General features: G+C 45.1%; 4 protein-coding genes across 4 annotated transcripts; 2 read left to right on the forward strand and 2 right to left on the reverse strand.

The window, feature by feature from the left end:
- Positions 1–733: 733 nt before the first annotated feature.
- On the forward strand, positions 734–7223 carry SRSF9 (serine and arginine rich splicing factor 9). The gene is made up of 4 exons (XM_043901615.1): positions 734–1070; positions 3456–3616; positions 5109–5281; positions 6730–7223. The coding sequence occupies exons 1-4, from the start codon at positions 883–885 to the stop codon at positions 6871–6873; spliced, it is 666 nt and encodes a 221-aa protein (XP_043757550.1). The 5' UTR covers positions 734–882; the 3' UTR covers positions 6874–7223.
- Positions 7224–7788: 565 nt separating this feature from the next.
- GATC (glutamyl-tRNA amidotransferase subunit C) lies at positions 7789–14320 on the reverse strand. Its single transcript, XM_043901616.1, has 4 exons — positions 14179–14320; positions 13911–14083; positions 9720–9823; positions 7789–8510 (listed from the first exon to the last, which is right to left on the reverse strand). Exons 1-4 carry the CDS (start codon positions 14257–14259, stop codon positions 8476–8478), a joined length of 393 nt encoding a protein of 130 aa, XP_043757551.1. The 5' UTR covers positions 14260–14320; the 3' UTR covers positions 7789–8475.
- Positions 14321–14322: 2 nt separating this feature from the next.
- On the forward strand, positions 14323–16507 carry TRIAP1 (TP53 regulated inhibitor of apoptosis 1). Its single transcript, XM_043901618.1, has 2 exons — positions 14323–14511; positions 15505–16507. The coding sequence occupies exons 1-2, from the start codon at positions 14323–14325 to the stop codon at positions 15586–15588; spliced, it is 273 nt and encodes a 90-aa protein (XP_043757553.1). The 3' UTR covers positions 15589–16507.
- A 1146-nt stretch (positions 16508–17653) lies between these two features.
- On the reverse strand, positions 17654–19583 carry LOC122693792 (cytochrome c oxidase subunit 6A1, mitochondrial). Its single transcript, XM_043901617.1, has 3 exons — positions 19423–19583; positions 19134–19276; positions 17654–17947 (listed from the first exon to the last, which is right to left on the reverse strand). The coding sequence occupies exons 1-3, from the start codon at positions 19523–19525 to the stop codon at positions 17864–17866; spliced, it is 330 nt and encodes a 109-aa protein (XP_043757552.1). The 5' UTR covers positions 19526–19583; the 3' UTR covers positions 17654–17863.
- Between the last annotated feature and the right edge of the window lie 2118 nt (positions 19584–21701).

The following is a 21701-nucleotide window of genomic DNA, read 5'->3' on the forward strand; positions in this document are numbered from 1 at the left end:
ACAAGTCGCACCCTATAATGACAGTCGCTATAGTTATGATTCTTTTTTCCCCCCTTTTTTGGCCGCACCGCGCGGCTCCCAGGATCTTAGTTCCCAGTCCAGGGATTGAACCCGTGACCCTGCAGTGGAAGCGCGCGCCAGGGTATTCCCAGTTCTGATTCTTTTACTCCCTCTTGGTCTCCGATAAACTTCATTTCCAAGCTACGGAGGCCAGTTCAGGCCTCTTTGCCCTCATTTTAGTCCATCTTACACTCTTAGTTCTAAGCGATTGTGAAACAGGGACTAAGAGGCCCAGGGGACTACAAACCTGAGGCTGAGGGCCGCGACGGCCCCGCTCAACCTAGCGGTCGCGGGCTCCTCCAGACCGCTGCGGGGTCAGCCTGAAGCCCAGCCGACTCCCTCCCTCCGGCGCCCCGCACAAGGAGTGGCGGCCCGGGGGACCCACCCTGGGCGCTACACCCGCGTCTACCTCAGCAAATGCTCACAAAAGCCTGTGAGATAGGCAGCGCTACAGAGGGAGAAAATCGAGGCCCAGGAAGCCTGAGTCACTTGCCCAAGTCGACAAGCTGGGGAGTGTGACTTGCCCTCAGGAACTGACTCCAAATCGCCAGACTCTAGAATCTCCCTCCGTCGTCTCCCCGCAGGGCCCTGAGCGCCTACAGGGGGCGCACGCGCACGCTCAGTCGTCGCAGCCGCGTCCCCTTTAAGAGGATTCCTTTTTGCCTCCTCCCGATCCCTCCGCTTCCGCTCTCGTTCCCACAATGCTGTGCGGCTGAGCGCCTCCGAGCCCGCGGGGACGCTGTGGGGGGATCACCGGCTGAGGCGGCGGCGGCGGCGGCGGCGACGTGGGCTGCGGCGGGCCCGCGGCGTCGGGGGGTGCGGATGTCGGGCTGGGCGGACGAGCGCGGCGGCGAGGGCGACGGGCGCATCTACGTGGGGAACCTTCCGAGCGACGTGCGCGAGAAGGATCTGGAGGACCTGTTCTACAAGTACGGCCGCATCAGCGAGATCGAGCTCAAGAATCGGCACGGCCTCGTGCCCTTCGCCTTCGTGCGCTTCGAGGACCCCCGGTGAGGGCCCCGCGCCGCCCGCCCTCCCACCCGTCAGTCAGTCAGCCTGAGGCCCCGGGCCCCCCGCCTTCCCTTTCTCTCCCTTCGCTTCCAGGGCCTCCCCTCCCCCCCTCACCGCAGACCCCTCAGGGCGCCCCCGGGTGGAGGCTGAGGCCTCCTCTCACCGTGGGGCTCCAGGCAGTCCTTTGCTCCGTCACTTCCTCTATTATTATTTTTTTGACTTAAAAACACAAAAGCCGGGTCTGAGGAGGGCTCAAGCCCGCCCAGATCAGCCTCCGGGGCTGGTACCCAGGCACCCTTCGGGGGTAGCGGCCCAGAGCTTGGGAAGCTTGGCCCCTGAGGCGGCCAGGAAAGGACTCGGTGAGGAGTGAGGAGACCGGTTGTCCGCTCTACCCTCCCCTCCCCTCCGCTGGAACTCGCCGTTGTCGGGGCGCACAGTGCGGGGCGATATGGATGCCTTTGCAGGGCCGAAAGCGGGCTGGCTCTTGGATGGACCGGATTTCCATCCACGCGCGCCCCGCCCCGCAGGGGCCAGAGCCTTGCTCTGATAAAAGCTTCAGGGATTTGGGGAGACTTATTAAATAGTCTGATGGGGTCTCGGATTTCACTCTTCCTTCCCTAATAAGGGGAGGCACCGCTAGATGATAAAGGTCTCCGAGGGTTTGGACGCGCTCGATCCGAAACGGGCTCGAGGGAGTCTTTGTGATTTTGCAGAGTGTCGGCCCTTGTCTCCCAGAAAAGGCCTGGAAACTTTCAAAACTGCGGTTGTGGTTCTTAGAAGCCACCGCACTGTGCGGGCTACTACGCTTGGGGTGAATCGGAGCTTGCGCTCTGGTTTCCAGCTTTGGCTCGGGGAGCGCTTTACCTAGTCTGCGCCCTGCGGGCCTCGCAACGAGGATTGCCCGGGGGATGTCTTGCCCATCTTGGGGGATGGGGGCGGGTGATGCGAGGCAAGGGGAGAGTCCGAGGATGGGGAGGCAGGACGCACCCCGAGGCTTCGATGGCTGAAGATTCTGACAGAAATCGTTCCTAGTATGCAATTTGCCTCAAAAATGGAACTAGGCATTTCCACACCTAAACTGGAAAAGGTTGGACCTCTAAGAATTAGTACCGGTGTTTTTGGGTTTTTTTTAACAGTTGCTATTTGTCATAGTCTATACTATATATTAGAATATACTATATATCACTAAGCATTTTCAACAGCCTACAGGGTCGGCTCTGTTACTTTTGACATATGGGTAAACTGAGGATAGAGTTGATAAAAGGGAGGGCTACCAGGGAAGGTAGGATTTGAACCCCCTGTTCCACCCTTTCCAACACAAACTTACTGTGTGATGTGCTACATTGTCTTTTTTTCTGCTCCTTCCTTTCATAATGGAAAAGCTATCTCTTTGATACACTAGTGCCAAGTTTCAAGCAAAGCACTGCACACATAGTTATCTTATTTAATCCTTTCAAAACTGGCATTTTACATTTAGATCTAAAATCCTGATCGCATACTTACCAGAGACAACTACTAGTAAGTAGCAGAATGATTTGAACTGAGGTCAATTTTTATTCACAATGTTAAACCCTAGCAGTGCTGCCTCTCTCCCACTGTATTCTGAATATAGCCAGGGTTGAACTGGTTGTGGTCCTCCTTGCTTTTGATCCTGGGACTAGAATCTTCATAAGCGATTATGTGCCTCTGACATCTGAAGGATGCTCTCATTAGTGTGTCTTCGGCTGTTTGTACCCCCAGCCTCAGGGCATTCTCTTTCCTGTCAAATCCTGGAGAGCCATCTTGGTGTTCCTCACAGAACCCTAGGAAAGACTTTTAAAGTATTACTCTATTGAATATTTATCTCTTTTTGGCAAAACTGTACCCAGAGAGTGGTTTTGACAGTTCTCGAAGCCATGCTGAAAAGGTGCACTTGAGGGAATTCCGTATTCCTCACAAAACACTAATATTCATTTGTCATTTGAGCCTTCCCTATTTTTAAACGAGTTTTTCCTTCTATAGACCTGAATGTACTAGGCCTTGAGGAAGAACATTAAAGGACTAGTGTGTGGTGTGCATTTTGAGAAACAGCTCCCCAAGGTCAAAGAAACACTGTTCTTTGGCACAATCAATCATCTGCCAACAGTTTATTTTTTCTGAATTCTCTTACCTGTTTATTCATTATCATTTCATACCTGGAAAACCCTGTATGTGACAGCTGTAAAGTTTAATTCCAGTGTCATGAAAAGTCTTCAAACCAAAGCAGTAGTACATCATATTCCTGGTTTTTGTTCTTTTGCTTTTTTCTCACTTCAGGTTTTTTTTTTATACTTGTTACTCATGCCCCTCACAGGGATATCAGTCAGTTCTCCTGAGCAACACTAACTCCAGACTTTTCTCTGCAGAGATGCTGAGGATGCAATTTATGGAAGGAACGGTTATGATTATGGCCAGTGTCGGCTTCGTGTGGAGTTCCCCAGGACTTACGGAGGTCGGGGTGGGTGGCCCCGCGGTGGGAGGAGTGGGCCTCCTACAAGAAGATCTGATTTCCGAGTTCTTGTTTCAGGTATGTTCCTTTCAAACTCAATGAGATGATGCATGTGAAATACTTAGCACAGAGTCTGGCCTCCAAGAAATGTTAGCTGTTGTTTTTCAGTTCTTAGGATGTGTGGGGTTTTCTTCTCATGCACAGTGACAGTCTGAAGCCTTGCCAGTGAGGCAGGTACCTTGCCAAAGAAATTGCACTGATCGTGCAACCTTGATAGAACATAAACTTGCTTCTTATAAAAAAGGACTTTTCTAGTGTTGAAAGAGAAGATGATGCCCAAACCTCTTCAGCCAGAATTCTAAAGACATTTTCTTCTGGAAATGTACCTTGGCATCTGACTTGCTAGAGAGACATTCCAGAAGCCAGATTTGAACAAATTATACCTAGCCTTAGATCCTAAAATAGACCAGATTTTGTGATGGTTTTGGAATTATGTAAAAAAGAAACCAAACAACAACTTGGAGTCTTAGGGATCATATTGCGATGGACAGAACAAAATGTCTAGTGTTGACAAGTGATGAGATGCTAAGCTCAGAGGTTTATGCATTTTTTGGAAATATTAACACACTGGTAAAAAACTGGGGCCTTCTGCAGGTTGTAGGGGTGTTTTAGGCCCCTGGCAGAGTGAGGTATATTGAGGAACCTGGCACCTTAGATGTGAATGTCACACAGTTGCAGCAGACTCCCGTGGTGCTGAAGAGGGATACTGTCAGTATCTGCCTGTGTCCCTTTGTAAGTTTTTAACCCCAGAACTCTATTCCCTCCTTCAGGATGTCATACATATCTTTTTTTCTCTCCATGCTGCTCTGAAATCCTGCTTAGAAAACTATTAGGAAATGGCTGCAGTCCTGAGCTGTGAGCGGTAAACACAGCCTTTGAGAGCAGGAGCACATTTCCCTTTCATGACATCAGGTAGGGTTGTATGACTCCCGACTAGTTTTAGCGTCTGAGTCTTACCTTTCCCCCTACTGTATTGAAGAGTGTTGGTGATCTTTTAAGAGGTATTTTGTCTAGTTTGTCAGTCATTCCCACCTACAAGAAAACAAACTTTAGGTTTTTCTTGTGTTACTTCATCTACACCTTGGTTATTTTATTGGATAGTTTAAAAATTCCCATGTCCTGTGAACCCAGTCAGACAAGAAATAATTGGTACCAATAAATTTCATAATGGAAAAATTTAGAACTCAAAGTCTTGGGATTTTGTTATTAATTGTGAAGGCCAGAGAAAGAGATGCTTTGAATTCTTAGAGATACTAAATCTGTAATGGGATGGACTTTTGCTGTGTCAAGAAAGGCTTAGTCTCTGGAAGAGTAGCCTAGGACCAGCTTCTTAATGGTGGTTTATCACCCATACTTCAGTGTTCTTTGGTTTTGTGTCCCTTGTCAAAGTCGGTGATTTGGGGACCATCAGGATTTAAAAGTAGTGACTAACGGGGAAAGGACCCTAGGTCTTGGGGCTCTTAACATGGATGAAGGATGTGGCTTCTTCTCTTGTGTTCTATGTGCCTAGGACTTCCTCCATCAGGCAGCTGGCAGGACCTGAAAGATCACATGCGAGAAGCTGGGGACGTCTGTTACGCAGATGTGCAGAAAGATGGAATGGGGATGGTTGAGTATCTCAGAAAAGAAGACATGGAATATGCCCTGCGTAAACTGGATGAAACCAAATTCCGCTCTCATGAGGTGAGCCCCCACCTGCTGTTGAGGAGCTCGTTCCAAGACCACTCCACCTGAAGCTGACCTAGCAGAAGTAGCAACAGGCCATGTGTTTGCCATTTGATGACCTTATAATACCATTAAAGATCTATCTTAAGTGGACAAAGCCACAGAATTCCTAATGCCCCAGCAATGCAGGGTCATAGCAGAGAGAAGTCTGCAGCCATAATAATTTTAACCCAGAGAGAATACTGGTGCAGTCTGTCTTGTGGTGACTGACTTAAACCACAGTGTCCCTCCATGAACCTAATTATTATGGCTCTCCCTCCTCTGGGTCTGGTCTGGGCTCTGCAAGCCAGCCTTATCACCGTACCCTCTTAGGTACTGCTGTTGGGGCTGGTTGTCACTTCACTTTGCCTTTCCCAAAGTGGTGCAGAAGCCTCTTTGAAACCTGAGCCCTTGGCTCAGGTTTTCTTGTTCATCATCTCACCCTGGGGACTTAGCTTTCCATGTTCTTCCCTTTAAGTAGGTGGACCTCAGTCTGATTCCCATGGTAGCTATTCCTTTGATAACACGGAGACCAGACCACCAATTGGACGTTTTTTTTCCTGGTTACACTGTCCTGGCTTGCTATGCGGTTTAGGGATGTCTGGAAACATCAACTTCAGGGCCCATTTCTTTTTTTTTTTTTTTTTCCATTTCTTTTTCTAAGGATTCATTTCCCTAACTTTATGGCTCGGAGGCTGCATGCCCTAACAGTGCTGTTGCTCAGATTATCCCCTAGGACTTGAATTTGGAGCAGAAACAAAACAGCACCTGTTCCTCAGTTACACAGAGCGGGGCCTTGGTTAGGATAAATCAAATTATTGAGTTCACTGAGGGGAAAGAGCATCTGCATCTGGCTTCTTTCATCTTAGCATCTTTAAATCTGAGAATGCTAGCTGAGGGTGAAAAGCCTGGAGATAGGCCTGCCTGGACACAACTTCTCTGCTGTTTATTAAAATCTTAGCTGAGCAACTTCAAACCCTGGTTCCTGTATATGCAAATAGTTCCCAATAATAGCATTATCTTATAAGACTTGTCAGGAAGCTAAATTATGAAGCATCTTGCCCAGGTCCTGACACCTGGGAGGTGCTGAATACTGGTCAGCTTCTTCCATAGGTACCCACCAGAAAAGGTGGCAGGGGATTGAACCATATATCTGACCTCTGAGAGCCTTTCCAGTTCTTAGATTATGGGGGTCAGTGGTAGTAATTTAGGTTTGTTAACAGTAGTAGCCAGTATTTGAGTTATTTACCACATAATCAAGTTGCCATTTATTATTTGTGTTACCTTGAGCAAGAATACCTGCCTGTGGCACTATTGTGCCAAACGGTGCTCAACACTACATAATTGTTAGGCAGCCATATTAGGTGTTGGTGTGCTTTATTCTTCTAGGTCTTATTTTTTCCCTTACTTTTTTGTTTGATTTTCAGGGTGAAACATCCTACATCCGAGTTTATCCAGAGAGAAGCACCAGCTATGGCTACTCACGGTCTCGGTCTGGGTCGAGGGGCCGTGACTCTCCATACCAAAGCAGGGGTTCCCCACACTACTTCTCTCCTTTCAGACCCTACTGAGACAGGTGGTGGGAATTTTTTCTTTATTTTTTAGGTGAACTGAGCTGCTTTGTGCTCAGAGTCTACATTCCAGATTGATGATTTAGTGTCTTAGGAGATTTTTTTAATTTTTTTTTTTTAAAGGAAATAAAACTACATAATTTCTACCAGGGCCATATTAGCAGTGAAACATTTTTAACTGCAGAAATTGTGGTTTTGGTTCAGAAACGAGTTGTATATTTTTCACCCCGATGATGGGAAAAAAATCAGTGCTGTATCCTTGTGGGTTGCTCTTCTATGGAGATCAGCAGTTACTGTGACCGAGTCGGCCCATTCTGTTTAGAAATATATTTTAAACGTTTAATAACTGACAGCTGTAGTTGTCTTTGATTGTGTTCATAGATTTCACCAACAGGCACACTGATGTGTTTAAAAAAAAAAACAAAAAACACTGAGTTACAGTGGCAACTTGTGCCCAATTGGTTAAGTAGCAGGAGTGGATTACTTATTTGGGGATAAAGTTAGTTGCTCTGACGATGGTCTGGGAACGTCACATCTAAGGGAAGTTTCAGGGTTCTCTTATAATTCAAGGCCAACCATGTACACTAAGCTGCTTTAATGAAAAGGGAAGCATTGCAGATAGGGGAAGGGAATGAGAAGGCTAAAAACAGGCTTGTAAAAGTGGGTGCCAGCATAAAGATCACTGGGAAATTCTTAACCAAAACCAACTTTAGCAGTTGGTTAGGGAAAAAAACTCATTTAAGTTTTGCTTCTGTCACTTTATCACTCCTAAATGTGTCTCATATTTGTCCTTGGTATCTGAGCTATAAAAAAAAGACAAAGCCCAAAACCAAAACCTCCCACTGTCTTGGATTTCACTTAGTTCAGTAATCATAGGGCAGGGAGTGGGGGTAAGGGGGCTACATTGTCATAGGCTATTTTTTTAAACCACTTTATTGAAATATAGTCAACCTGTAAAAAGCTGTACTTTTTACATTGAGCTATACAACTCAATGAATTTGGGGTGAAGTATACACACATGAAATGACAACTGTGAAGGTCATAAACACCCATCACCTCCCCAGACTGCCTCCCCGCACCTTTATCCATAGCAGAAAATCAGCACTCTCCTTGAAACACAGTGGGTACCCAAGAATAAATTTAAGTATGTTTAGTAAAGATAAAAGGGTGCTCAGGTTGACGGAAACAGCAACTGAAAAGGTTGTCACGAAGTGATCGGATGCAAGGTCTGTAACAGTTACATAAATAGATTAACTTAAGTGCAGTTTGGTAGACAGTCTTTTAGGGAGGGATAAAGTCTTCCACACTGAATGGTCTGTGAGTATCTATGAATATACTTGATCCATTTCCTTGGAAATCAGCCGTACCTTCCACTTCCTGTTGGTATCAGGGACTCTGCCTTATTTTGGCTAGATCTTTCCCAGTTCTATCTTCAGAATTAGTTACTAAAAGATTCCTAGCCATCACTTTTTTCAGGTGACTGAAGGAAGTGGTACATTAGTGTTCATAATAACAAAATAGTTGTTGCAAAGTAGTTGCTGCACTTCCACATGTTTATAGAATGCCCCTTCCCAGAATAGCTATTCAGTGATGTGAGAAGGGCTATTTTTCATCCAGCTTTGACCATGAGATATTACCTGTTTGAAAAGATAAGAAAAAGGAATGTTATAGTTAAGCCTGCGTCCCAGCTGGCTCTACACTGAGCTAACTGATTTGCCATGAAAAATAAGCAATGGAAGTAAGTGTAGCTATTACCCTGTTTTTCTGAGTATCTGAAAGAACCTCAGTTATAAGTGAAGCCTAATTCACACTTTTCAATAAGTAGCAGAGACAGGTTAATCAGACATTTGTATGCATATAGGAGAGGAAGGAGAGACTATGTGAACTCAATTTTTCCCAAGAAGCAAAACCTGACACAAGGTCCTGTGTGAGAAACAGCGTATATGATCAATGGCTAGGTCTGCTCAAACAGTAACAACTATCAGAGATGAACACCCAAAGTTCTGGGTGTTATTATTGGCCCAGAGTTTTAAAATAGTTACAGTGAGGTTTAAAGATGCAAATCTCCACACTAGGGGTTGCAAACTGATGACTCACAGGATGCATCTGGCTTGCAGGTATGTTTTTTACTTTCATGGTATTTTACTTTTTTAAAATCTTCAATTAACACTTAAAATTTGGGAACCAGCGCACAGAGTGCCAGATGTCCAGGTTCTCTGGGCTCCCATCCCTGCCTGGCCCTGAATGAGAGAAGTAGCACATGCCAGCTGTCCCTTTAAGGAGAGCTCCAGATCTGCCGCTCGGCACAACCTTCCCTACCCCAGTCCTGTTTTTGTTTTCTTCATTCCTGTTACCAACTGACCCCTAGAGGTTAATGTGACTTCCAGAATCTACTGCCACCTTGCCACCTGTACATACTGTGTTTTGTTGTTATTCCCAGTTTTATTGAGATACTGATATATAGTTGTATAAATTTAAGATGTGCAACACAATGATTTGATATATGTATATATTGCAAATTGATTCCCATTACAGGATTAGTTAATATCCAGCATCTCACTTAGTTACGGTTTCTTCTCTTGTGGTGAGAACTTTTTTAAGATCTACTCTTTAGCAAATTTCAAATATACAATACAGTATTGTTAACTAGAGTCACCATGCTGTACATCACACATCCCCAGGACTTATTTAACTTATAACTAGAAGTCTATACCTCTGGACAACCACCACTGCCACTTTATACTTGGTCAGAGTGCTTTCACAGAGCAGATCTGGGCCTCACAGTTCCTACGGCATTCTCAGTTTACTGTGGCACAGTTTGTTAAGCCATTTTGGGCAGCACGTACCTGGCGGAGCCACAAAATACTCCTCCACAACTCGGTGGGAGTTTTGTAGTAGTTCTTCAGCACAGCTGCCTTCTACCACATCGTCGGATCTCAAGTACAGACATCTACAAAACCAGAAGCTGAAGGTTAGCTTCTCAGAACGTGGCTTCAAGGGCATGAGTGGAAAGGGTCAAGGGTGGGGGCAAGGGTGGGAGGAGAAGACAGCAGCATATTCTCGATTTAGTCACTGCTCAAAGATGGAAGTGCTGTGGTCAACAGCAGATCAAATGACAGCCTACCGTTTATTGATTTCCCCAACAACCCTGTGAGATAAGTGGTATTAATAATTATTCCTCAGGATTGACAAGTTTTAATATTTTTGATGATTACTATGGGTAAAGTGCTTTTGGCAGAGATAGGCAATTACAATACAGTGTATTAAGTCTAACAAGAGGTAAGCGATGCTTGCCAAGGAAATTGATAAGGGGACCTCACCCAGCCTGAGGTCCTCAGAACAGGTGATGTCACCCCTTAACCATGGTCAAGAAAGAGCTGGATTTCGGGGGTGGGGGATGACCGGGATGGGAAATGAGTAAGGTACAGAAACTTTCTCAACAGTGGTTATAAGTGACTTAAGCTGCTAAGGGACAGGATTGGGATCCGGGCCTGGTTCTGATACCCCTAAGATGAGTGCTTTCTTCATCACAACCACCTTTGGATATAAAGGTACCTTCCCTTGCAAGATGTACCACAAACATAGCCCAAGAATCTTACACTGTTTTCGGGACTTAGTGGCTTCATTAAGCTATCCAGATGGCAGACTAGTGAAACCAAACAGGAGCTGAACACATCTGTGGGGCTTTACTACTGTTTTAAGGTTTGAAAGTGCACAAGAGGTATGAGATGGCTTCCAGATACTTGGGCTGAAAAGTAAGCAGTATGCTCAGTCACTAACAGGGTAGCAGCCAAGCTCTTTCTGCTCTGAACCAGACACAGACAGGGCTAAACGTAGCAGGGCAAGGATGTGACATGAACATCTGTAGAGGCTGTACAGAAGGCCAAGATGTAATCATAAGTTTCTTTTAGGAAAGGATTGGTTCTGTTTCTTTGGGGGAACCCAGCCCAGAATGAGACACGATAAACACTTATTAATGGTACAAAGAGTTCAAAGCTGAACTCTATTCTAGGACTGGCACTGTCTTAACTGTGTGACCTTGGACAAGTATGATCTTTCTAGACCTTAAGTTTCTTGCCAAAAAAGTGAAGGTTGCACTAGATTTTTGTTTTTAAAAAACCATATAAGGCAACCCACTCCAGTATCCTTGCCTGGAAAAGTCCATGGACAGAGGAGCCTGGCGGGCTGCAGTCCATGGGGTTACATGACTGACCATGTGTGCACGAGGGTGGAGGGAGATGGGTTGGTAGCAATAAACTGGTAGAACTAAAAACAAAAAAAAAAACCATATAATATACACTCATACTCATTTAAGGAAACTTAGAGAACAGTAAACATCTGTAAAGGTGACCACTGGACTTTCTGGAGTTTATATTTCTGTTGGGCAATATAACAGAATCACTGCAGAATTCAAACCCCAGAGCTGCACATGGCCTGTATGCAAGTTACTTATCCTTTCCATGTATCAGTTACCTTTTTTCTAAAAAGGTTCAGAAAATTGCTGGGATGATGTTTAAAAAGGTCTGAGCCGAGGGGCAACTAAGCCCACGTGCTCTAGAACCCATGCTTCTCCACAAGTGAAGCTCGCACACCTCAACGAACACCCAGCACAGCCAATATAAAAAATTGCCAGGTTCACTCATTTGGTAATTGGGTTTCCTAGTAAGGTTTCCTGAAGGATGAAATAAACCTCTTTAACTATCACACATTTCTACCCAATTACTGTTTAAGATGGAGTTGTTTGTAGAATAAATCCACACTTTCCTATTTTCTTAATCACAGGCTACTGAACCCAGAGTCTCTGTGAGGGCGGCATACCAAGCAGACCCCTCGCTTGGCAAGTTGCTTAACTTTTCTTGACCCTGGAATCATGCATAAAACACCAGACAGGACCAGATGAGCTCTTCAGGTGCCTGTCAATTATGAAGGTCTACCTCACCTCAACTTTCTCAGTCAGGATTCTACAAGAGAGTTTAGTCCAGAAACGTAGGATAACTGTTATGCATCTGGTCTAGTTGTTAGTTATGTACCATCCTTAGAAGAATTGAAAAAGAGTCCATTGATCTTGCTGTGTTCTCAATCAGATGAAAAGCCCTGGTTGAGAAGAGTTTCAGTTGTGAGTTAGAAATCTTTGCCCTCTAAAGCTCATGGAAAACGCACTTAAATCAGTAACTGTGGGCAATGCATTTAATTTCACAGAAAGCACTATGGAAGCATGATGGAAGAAGTGCCTCAGCTGGCCCTGGGGCTGACCAATGGGACAGTTCTGCTGTTGTTTTAGCTTCTTTCTGCCTCTTCCCAGCTATCAGCTGCCAGGAGCTGTTTCTCTGGGCACCAGTCTACCTCCATCTGCAAGCCTTTTAATTTAGTTTCATGCAGATTGAAATGAGAGCTAATCGATGTGGCAAATAAGACCCTGAGGGACACCTTAAGTATTCAAGTTATTTGACCACAATCAGAGATGCCATGTGAGTCAGTCTCTGGCTCTAAGATGAAAAAGAAGAGTTTCTACGGGGTGACTATTTTTTTATGGCCACCCCACACGCCTTGTGGGATCTTAGTTCTGGACCAGGGATCGAACCCATGACCCCTGCAGTAGAAGTGAAGCGTCTTAACCACTGAACCCCGGGGAAGTCCTGAGGCTAGCAACCACTTAACACGAAGGTTACAGTTAACAGATCAGTGTGGCTCTCCTGATTGGCACTGACTAATGGCAGCTTTCTCCCACTTCTACCAGGAATTGATTTTTAAAAATTCCATCAGGAAAAGGCTAGGACAGGGTTGTAGATTGCCCTTATCTTTATAAGTTGCATACCTCTCCTTCCCAAGAAGCTGCGCTCCCAAATGGCAAACAAGTCTGCTTTGCAAAAAAGTGTTTCCTTTAAAAATGTATTAAGATTTGGCAACAACTGGTAGAGGTGGTTAGGGGCTGCACACTTTAAGTACAGTATACACAAGCTGCTTTGTCAAAGACCCAGCCTTCGGTTGCATTACACTACTTCACTATTTGAGTTATTACTCTGTCCCCTTAGGCATTCAAAGGTAAAACTTCCCTCTGCATTTCCACCTTCTCTAACACTAACCATGGTTAACAGTTTCTTGCATGCCCTTTCAGGGAACAAAACAAAACTTAATACACGCACCAGAGTATATAAAATAGATTACACATAAAGTATCAATGAAACCACATACCATATTCCGAACTTTGCCTTTTTTATTATTAATAAGTATACCCTGGAAACCTTGCCATATCAGCATATATAGTTATTTCATTATTTTTAACTGCCATTTCAGTGTATGAAGATGTATTTAGCCATAAAGGACGCTTAGATTGTTTCTTTTCTGTTGTTCTGTATTATCAACAGATTTGCATACCCTGAATGCTCGTGCACATGTCTTGATGCACTGTCACAGATATATGTCACAGATAGGGAACCACTAGGTCAAAAAATGTGTACATCTAAAAAATTTTTGAGACAGGAATCCAGGAGTAAGCAAGTCAGATGTGAGTTCACATTCTAATAACAAGAAATAGTACAAGTCAACAAAAATAAGATAATCAAGAAAAACAGTGGAAGAAAACCCGACAGGATAAGGAAGTAGTGACTGGAGGGAGTAGAGGGAGAATTTAGAGTGGTTTGGAGAGGCCAAAGAAATGAATTGTCCAACAAAAAGGAAAGCAAGTTCAAGGACCTAGAGAAGCCACGAATCCGGCGTTTAGCAGAAACAGGCAGGAAGTCGTGGTAGGAGTGATGAGGTAGGGGGCGCTCTAGGAAGTTGGGCCTCGAAGGTGAAAGCTTAGCCGTTTGGATTTTGTTCCTAGTTACATTGGGAGGGCTCGAGGATTGTAAAAGGGAGAGGATCCTTAACGAACGAGGCAAAGAGCGAAAGCGCCTACCCGCAGGGTGACCGTGGGCAAGTTCTCGCGTGTCGCTAATGTTCTTTCCCCCTCGGTGGAATGAGACACTAAGCTCCAGCCTTAACTGGTAACGAAGGCGCCGCGGGCAAGCCTTCGAGGGCCGCGGCCGCGAGCTTACCTGTCCTCCAGGACTGATTCCATGGGCTCCACTCCGTCGGTGTTTACCGCGCGGAGTCGGTCGGCGAAGGCGATGGCTTTCTCCAGCCGGGACACGGCCTCCTGGCTGCCGAAGTCCACCAGCGATAGCCGCTCCAGGTGCTGGATCAGCTCGCCCGTGACCCGGCCACTTCCCTGGGGGGGAATGAGGCGGAGGGTGTGGGTTACGGGTGAGGCCTGCTCCGCCTTCCGCCCCGCTCCGACACCCGCCTGGACGCCCCGGCCTCTACCTGAGGATCCGCCTTGGAGGTGAAGCCCCGGCGCCCGCGCGCCGCAGCCCGAAGACCCAGGCGCACGGCCAGCGCCCACATTTCGCTCCGTCTCGGCCGCCGTAGCGCATCCTCTCCTAAGGCCCCGCGACGCGCTTAAAAGTGATGACATCCGAGAGCGCCGCCACCGCCGCGGACGCCGACGCCATGAATAGCGTAGGGGAGGCTTGCACCGACATGAAGCGCGAGTACGACCAGTGCTTCAACCGCTGGTTTGCCGAAAAGTTCCTCAAGGGGGACGGCTCCGGGGACCCATGCACCGACCTCTTCAAGCGCTACCAGCAGTGTGTTCAGGTGAGCTCCGACCCGGGCCCTCTCGTCTCTGCCCTAGGCCCCGGCTCGAGGGGGTTGGGACGGGCAGGGTGGAAGAAAAGCCTGGATGAGACCAGTGGCAGGAGTTCTGTCCCTTACCATTCACCACCCAGGATGCCTGGTATCTCTCCGAATGTCAAAGGTAAATCTTTCTGCAGCACCTTACTTTCTGCGGAGCCCAGTAACATTCTTTGGTTCCTTTGGTGATGAACCTGAACTTGCAAAGTGAGCCCAGTTATTCCTATTTTATGCGTGGAACACTCACGCCCATAAATAGTTAAACGAGTAGTCGAAGTTCACTAGAATCAAGTGTCCTTGGATTTTGCGGTGGTCCACTTTTCCACTGTTGCTGAGGGGAGAGACGGGGTGTTCAGTCTCTCTGGCCTGTTAGACCTCATGGAGGGTCCCCTTCTGTTGTCACAATGCCTTCACTGGCCTGTTTTTTCTCTCTTGGCCAGTTAGAACATCTTTATTCCAGCACAGTGAATGTGAAACAGATCTGATTGTAAGAACAGCTCTGGGCAAGGCATTCCCAATTAGTTAACTTAAAAAACATCCTCAGTAAGTCCAGGTGGAGTTGCTGTCTTTATCCCATAGACAGATTGGAAAGAGAGGCTTGCTAAAAGTTACGTAGCCAGTAAGTCCTGCGACTGATTTGAACTTGTGTCTGTCACAATAGGGCCTTCAATAGGCCTTTTGTGTCACAAAAATCAGACACGATTTAGTGACTAAACAAGTATCACAACAGAGTGGTGATACTGCTTAAATTGCACTTCTGAATTTTGTTACAACTCTTCAATCTGTCTTACACTTAATTTCTTCCTAATCATACTTAGGGTTTGTCATGTTTGGTAGTCCTTATGGTAGAGTTGGATTTACTTTTGTACCCAAGTACAAAATATTCTACAAAATATTTCTAAAGTTTGGACTTCAGGCTTCATGTAGTCCCTTTTATCGTATGTTTTCTTCCATCAGAAAGCGATAAAGGAGAAGGAGATTCCTATTGAAGGACTGGAGTTCATGGGCCATGGCAAAGAAAAGCCTGAAAGCTCTTCTTGACCTTGACAGTCACCTTGAAAGTGGACTCCTCAAATCAGGAAATTGAGGACTCTGGATTGTGTAAATTAAAACTGAAGATAGCATTGATTTGATGAATTTAGGAGGGAGGAATTTCGTTTCCTCCTTGATATCTTTCTCTCATTTGTAAAAAATGATGAACCATCACTCTTTGCTTTGAGATTTCTGGTTTTGGCATCACAGCAGGAACTCGGTATTCTAAATAATGGGATTATTTGGGATTATCATTGCAGTACTTGGTCTGGGATCAGTTTTAAATATATCTTGTATAAAATCTCTAGTAAGCTTGTCAGGATGACTAAGGTTGCCTGACCTCCAGTCATTCTTTGAAGGACATTACGTACACTCTACTGGGTTTACTTGTTCATGGAAGCAACTGGTTAAGATCTATTTTCTCTAAGGGAGCAAATACTCCCTTAGAGAGTTCCCAGAACAACAGTTTCAGTCAATGCTTTGAAGCACAGTTTTATTTTTATATAGTAATTTAACTGTTAAAGATTGTTGGTGGACTGGGTTAGCCAAGAGGAAGACAGCTTTCAACAGTTTCCTACCTTAACAAGAGGTGTCAGATTTCATACTAAGATGTGAAAGCTTCATGAATGCTGCGGTGAACACCATTTCAGAGCACTTGGTGTAGTTCAGGAATTAAAATCCTTGGAGTGGCTATGGAGGAAGATCCTAAATTACCAAGATTTGCTGCTGCCAGCTTTCAGCTTAAGTCAATGAATTAAATCAACCTGTGTATCATATAAAAAATGCCAAAATGCTGCATATGACTAAATGGCTGGGGGGGGGGTGGTGGTGAAGAAATTACTTTACTTGCCTTGTTTACTCACCCTGCCCTGTAATGCCTGAAATCATGAAGATGGAATAAATTGTAACATTTGGTTTATATTCATTATTTGTTCCTGGAACCCAGTGCATTTTATGGAACAACTTCCATCCTGTGAACCCCACACATCTCATATATACACTGGGGGGACTTTTACATGCTTTATAATTTAAAAATGAAGATTTATCTAAGCTAGGTAGTATGGTATAACAAATGGAAACCTCACTGATTTCAATGTTTATAAAATGGCACCCAACCCAGAAAATTTTGTATGTGCCCACACAGTATGAAACTCGATTTATAGAAAGCCTAGATTCTATTATCTCTTTTCCACTTTACCAATTATTAACTTCATTTTTTTTTATATTAACTTCATATTTAACATGACCAATCCTTAATGCCATTGCAGTACATTCCGCATTTATATTTTGGCAGGCTAAGGTCCATTATATGTAAGATATTTGGAACCCAGCTGAGGGAGGCCAGGCAGCAAACTGGAGTTAACTGCCCTGAAATAAGCCTGGCCACAAGTCAGTCAAAACCTTGTAGCCTCTTGAATCTTACCACAAAACTGTCTGGTTAAGCCTTGAGAATAAAACAAATTTTACTGTAATTGCTGCTGAGGGAATAGTTTTTTCCTGATTGTTCCTCATGCTATTTTTACTTTATCCTGCCCATAAAAGGACCAACTATCTGAGGTACTTCAAAGGTTTTAAATTTTGAAGAGGAAATCTTAATTTTGCAGCTATTATTGATTGTTGTTTCTTCTAATTCTTATGGCTACAGGAAATTTTTAATTCCAGAAACAAACAAAGCCAGTACTATATGCAGGAAGTGTCATACTGCCATACTGCCTTTGTTTCTCCAGAAGTTTATAACCGTTCCAGCCTGAAGGGAGCTGAGAGAGGACCCAAGATATGAACTTGCCACCTCTGGAGAAAACTTTCTGACTTTTGGGAGTATCCTTCAGCAAATGCTAGTATTTTTGCCATCCAAAGTCTGCCAGGACCCAATTTTGACTGTTAATTAGCTCAACTGAGATCTTTGCTTTACCCACCCCAGGCACAAGTAACCAAGACCAGACCTGTTACACTGTTCTTCAGGAGGCCTGAACTGGACCTGAAACACTGTCAACAGTAGCCACAGACCGTCACTGTACAAACAGAATATTAAAGCTAATTTCTGAGGGAAAAGCACAACCAAAGAATGCAACTCTCAGGTCATGACTAAATTATTTATTTAAGCCATCTCCTCCTGCTATAAGCAAAGGGATGGAAGATCAGTATAATGGTCCTCAAGTGTAATGGTCATCACTGGATACAAGGTGGTGAGCTTAAGGTCCCGTATACTTTTCTGGTCCATGCGTGCAGAGTAATGGTCCAAACCAGTGCTGTGGTCCCCACTGGGTAGTGGTCCAGGTTCTCTTTATTCGTCTTCATAGCCAGTTGGAAGCGGATTCACATGAGGGTTATGGAATAGGGAATGGTTACCATCTCCCCAGGGAAAGGGCTGTGGAGTGAAGATGGCAATTAGGCAATTCCAGAAAAACAGTTCAGCACTGCCACGAACTGCTTAAAACAGGGCAAGTAACAGGAAATACATAAAAACAAAATGGAAATTAGTCCTTTACATAACTGCCATGTTTCAGTTCTCCCATAATGTAAGAGAGCTCTTATAAATTCCAAGGGAGCCCGTAAAGAGGACAGTAGGAAAGGCAAACTCAAGTTCCCTTACTCATAAGTCTCTCCCTTGTAACTAAACCTCAGTGCTGTGTTTCTGAAAGTGCAGTCCTCCCATCACCTATATCAGAATGGCAGAGGCGGGTACAGGGGAGGAGATGCTGACTTCAATGCAGATTTCTGGACCTGAAACAAATCTCTGGATTGGAAACTGCAACATACCCTCAATTATTCTGCATGGTACTTTTGAAAACCATTGCTCCAGGGCAGTGATTTCCAACCCAGGGTGATTCTGCCCTTGTGGAGACACAGGCCAGTATCTGGAGACATCTTGAAGAGGGGGTACCACTACCACTAAGTGGTGAGAAGTCAAGGATGCTGCTAATATCCTGGAACTCACAGGACTGCCCCTTGCCCCAAGAGTTATCCAGCCCCAAATGTCAACGGTACTGAGGTTAAGACATTTCGCTATATGTATGCCTTCTAATTCTATTGTACAACGGTGGCAGTGGCGCTGAGACTCATCAATTCTTTTTGAATTTAAGAATCCAGCTTAATTTCCCCCTCGGGCTAAGTGAGACAGTAGTTAAGTATCTACATCAAGAGTCAAAGAATGACAGCTGCGGTGGTAACTAGCATAGAGGTGAAGATCAGAAGCTGTCAATCTCTTCATTATGCAGCTAGCAGCTGTCAGATGCCCAGGTTTTAGAGACGTGCACCGCCTTCCGACTCTGCCAGCTTAAGGGAATTTCACAAACCTCCAAGTTTTAGACAACCGACAACCGTTAACAGTATCAGAAGGTAAACGGTGGGATGACTCAGAAAGAAACCGAAGGGCACTTGTTGTATGACCTTAAAAAAGAAAACTCAGGCCTGACCGGAAAAAATAAAAATGTGTTTGGGAGGATTAAATGAGAAACTACACGCCCGGCACCCACAGTTTTAGAGAATTAAGAGCTTGGACTAGGGCATTTGGGGAAAGATGAACAGACACTTGAAGAGACTGCAAGGAGTACCTTGGACCTGATGCGGAGATGCGGGTAGGCCACGAACTCGGGTCTCTCCTCCTCTCCGTGATGCGACTTCAGGAAGACATTCAGCATGCTCACTCCCACCCCGGGGAGTGCCACAAAGTAGGTGAGGGCCTTCCACATGCGAGCTGCGGAGGGGGTACGACCGCTCAGGCCGGGCAGGGAGCCGCCCGCGTCTCACCTCCCTCCCCCAAGTCCTCAAGCCAAGGTCAAAGTCCCGCCGCTGTTCTCTTCAGCAGACCTGAGGCCCGCCCCGCGACCCCGGTCCCAGTACCTGAACCCTCTTCGCCGTGGGCGCCACTGGACATAGACCGACTCAGCTGCAGCCGGGAACTACCCAGCAGGCCAGAAACCCGAGATCTAGCTGCCGTCGCCATCTTCAACCTGGGTTCCCCCGCAGCGCCGGAAGCGGAAATAGAAAGTTGGCTGTGGGGGGGTGGGACCACAATCTCAAAAGGAAGTTCCTATTGGGCGGTACCTTTTCCGCGAAGGCTGCGCATTGTAGCCTGAAAGCTCGGAGCCGCGGGAGCCAGAGGGAGCATGCGCTCAGCACTCCGGTGTGCATTATCTGGTTCCTAAGGTCAGCACCGCGGTGAAGTTAAGCGCATGAAAAAAAAGGTTTGTGGAAGGCCACCCTGGCACCCAGGGTCGCTCCCTTCGTTGGAATCCGTGCGCATCAACAGAGGTTCCGAGCACAAATCCCCTGTCTAAAATGCTTTTTCCTCTCCTCCGCATCCTCTGACTCTGCGCTATTTTTTTCCAAGACACCGGGACATAATAATTGTCATCATTATTATCTTGTAGGCATCACACAGCTTATAATCTATCAGAGGAAACAAAAGATTTTGCCACTGCAGCATCCCCAAACTCTGGGATCGTGCCTGGCAAGTAACAGGTGCTCAACACAAATATGTTGAATGAATAAATGAATGAATAGCAACGGGAAACAATTGACATCTCTTATACTTTATCTCTGCAATTCTTTCCTACCCTTCTTTTTTCTTCTTCTTCTACTAATCTAAAAACAGTTTTAAAGATACAAGTTAAGAAATAGATTCGTAAGAGAGACTTCCTTTGTGGTCCAGTGGTTAAGACTCCACCCTCCCAATACAGGGGGCTCAGGTGCCATCCCTCCTCAGGGAGCTAGATCTGGCATGTGGCAACTAAGACCCAGCGCAGCCAAATAAAAATAAACAAAATCCTAAAAAATAGATACATAAGATAAAGTGAAAGTAAACTTCTTGACCATAGGTTCCTTTAAAAATATAATGAAAAAAGAAAAAAAATATAATGAAACCTCTGAATCCTTTCCTCAAATAAAATATTAATACAGCTTCTCAGCACACACAGTTTAAGCACACAATGAGAGGGGAAGAAGGTATTGTAAAGTGCACCCAGAGACCCCCTAAGAGTCCTGTGCTCCAAATTAAGAACCCCTACTTAGAGGATAAACAGAGACTCTGGTGTGGGTAGACTGGATTCATATTTTGTTGCCATCCCTCACAGCCTGTATGACCTTGAGCAAGTTAGATAAAACAAATGCTTTAACATCCTGCAGTTTCATGAAAACAAAAACAGGATCATATTACTAGAGCTGGGTTTTTGCATGTTATGGTGAAATTAGAATTGTCAAATCTCTAGGCATCGTCAACAGAGTCAAAGGGTCTGTGAAGCCCTACAGTGTAGCCATAGAAAGGATCTGAGCTCAAGGATCAGGAAATCCTGGGTTCAAATCTGATCTGCCCTCAGCTGTTCCTCTTGTCTAAAGTGGGAATTAATATGCACTTAATTTATTCCTTTATCTGACAAACAATAATTTAAGACACAGCTCCACCTGGGGAAGTTATTCAACCTCCATTCATAGTAATGATGGTTAATTTAGTAAATACTAACTACAGTGGCTACCGTGTGCCAGGTGTACACAGTAGAATGCAAGAGCTGTAAGCACTCTCTCGTACAATTTACAATTCAGTGTTAGAGACAGGATTAAGCAAAAAATACCCAATGCCTGGGGTATGTTAAAAATTCAACAAATGTTTATTTTCCCATAGGACTTTAATACATCTTGCAGGGTGGTACTGCTAAGTAAGGATTGTCATATGTTTGGAACACAGTACCTCCTCAGGCATGATGCATATAATATTCTTGCCAAGTATGCTCAGCATTTGCAAAGCCTTGGGTGACTGAGTTTAGACAGTCCAGGAAACCAGTCATCAATACAACAAATAGCTAATATTTACTGAGCATTTACTTCATGCTCACATCTATGACAAGCACTTTGCATAAATTGTCTTCCCCACCTCAGAAAATGGTGACTCGGTTCCTCAAGTGAAACACTTTGGAATTATCTTTGATCACTCTCTTCTCTCTCTGCCTCTCATGTGGGATCCAATTCCCTGACCATCAAAATTGAATCCATGCCCCCTGCTGTGGAAGCACAGAGTTTTCACCACTGGATCCCCAGGAAAGTACCCCCCCCCCATTTTATTTTATTGTACTTTATTATTATTTTTTTCAAACACATAATTTCTACTCAGAATCTGACTATTTCTT

Source organism: Cervus elaphus, chromosome 5 (assembly GCF_910594005.1).
Source record: "Cervus elaphus chromosome 5, mCerEla1.1, whole genome shotgun sequence".
NCBI classification, from domain to species: Eukaryota; Metazoa; Chordata; class Mammalia; order Artiodactyla; family Cervidae; genus Cervus; species Cervus elaphus.

Coding starts and splice junctions, on each gene's coding strand:
- SRSF9 (XM_043901615.1), top strand. CDS start 883: ATGTCGGGCTGGGCGGACGAGCGCGGCGGCGAGGGCGACGGGCGCATC. Junction 1,071..3,455: donor GTGCGCTTCGAGGACCCCCG/GTGAGGGCCCCG, acceptor TTTTCTCTGCAG/AGATGCTGAGGATGCAATTT. Junction 5,282..6,729: donor CCAAATTCCGCTCTCATGAG/GTGAGCCCCCAC, acceptor TTTGATTTTCAG/GGTGAAACATCCTACATCCG.
- GATC (XM_043901616.1), bottom strand. CDS start 14,259: ATGTGGGCGCTGGCCGTGCGCCTGGGTCTTCGGGCTGCGGCGCGCGGG. Junction 9,824..13,910: donor GAATCAGTCCTGGAGGACAG/GTAAGCTCGCGG, acceptor CTGGTTTTGTAG/ATGTCTGTACTTGAGATCCG. Junction 8,511..9,719: donor GTATTTTGTGGCTCCGCCAG/GTACGTGCTGCC, acceptor CTTTTCAAACAG/GTAATATCTCATGGTCAAAG.
- TRIAP1 (XM_043901618.1), top strand. CDS start 14,323: ATGACATCCGAGAGCGCCGCCACCGCCGCGGACGCCGACGCCATGAAT. Junction 14,512..15,504: donor GCTACCAGCAGTGTGTTCAG/GTGAGCTCCGAC, acceptor TTCTTCCATCAG/AAAGCGATAAAGGAGAAGGA.
- LOC122693792 (XM_043901617.1), bottom strand. CDS start 19,525: ATGGCGACGGCAGCTAGATCTCGGGTTTCTGGCCTGCTGGGTAGTTCC. Junction 19,277..19,422: donor CCACGGCGAAGAGGGTTCAG/GTACTGGGACCG, acceptor CCCCCTCCGCAG/CTCGCATGTGGAAGGCCCTC. Junction 17,948..19,133: donor ATCTCCGCATCAGGTCCAAG/GTACTCCTTGCA, acceptor TTCACTCCACAG/CCCTTTCCCTGGGGAGATGG.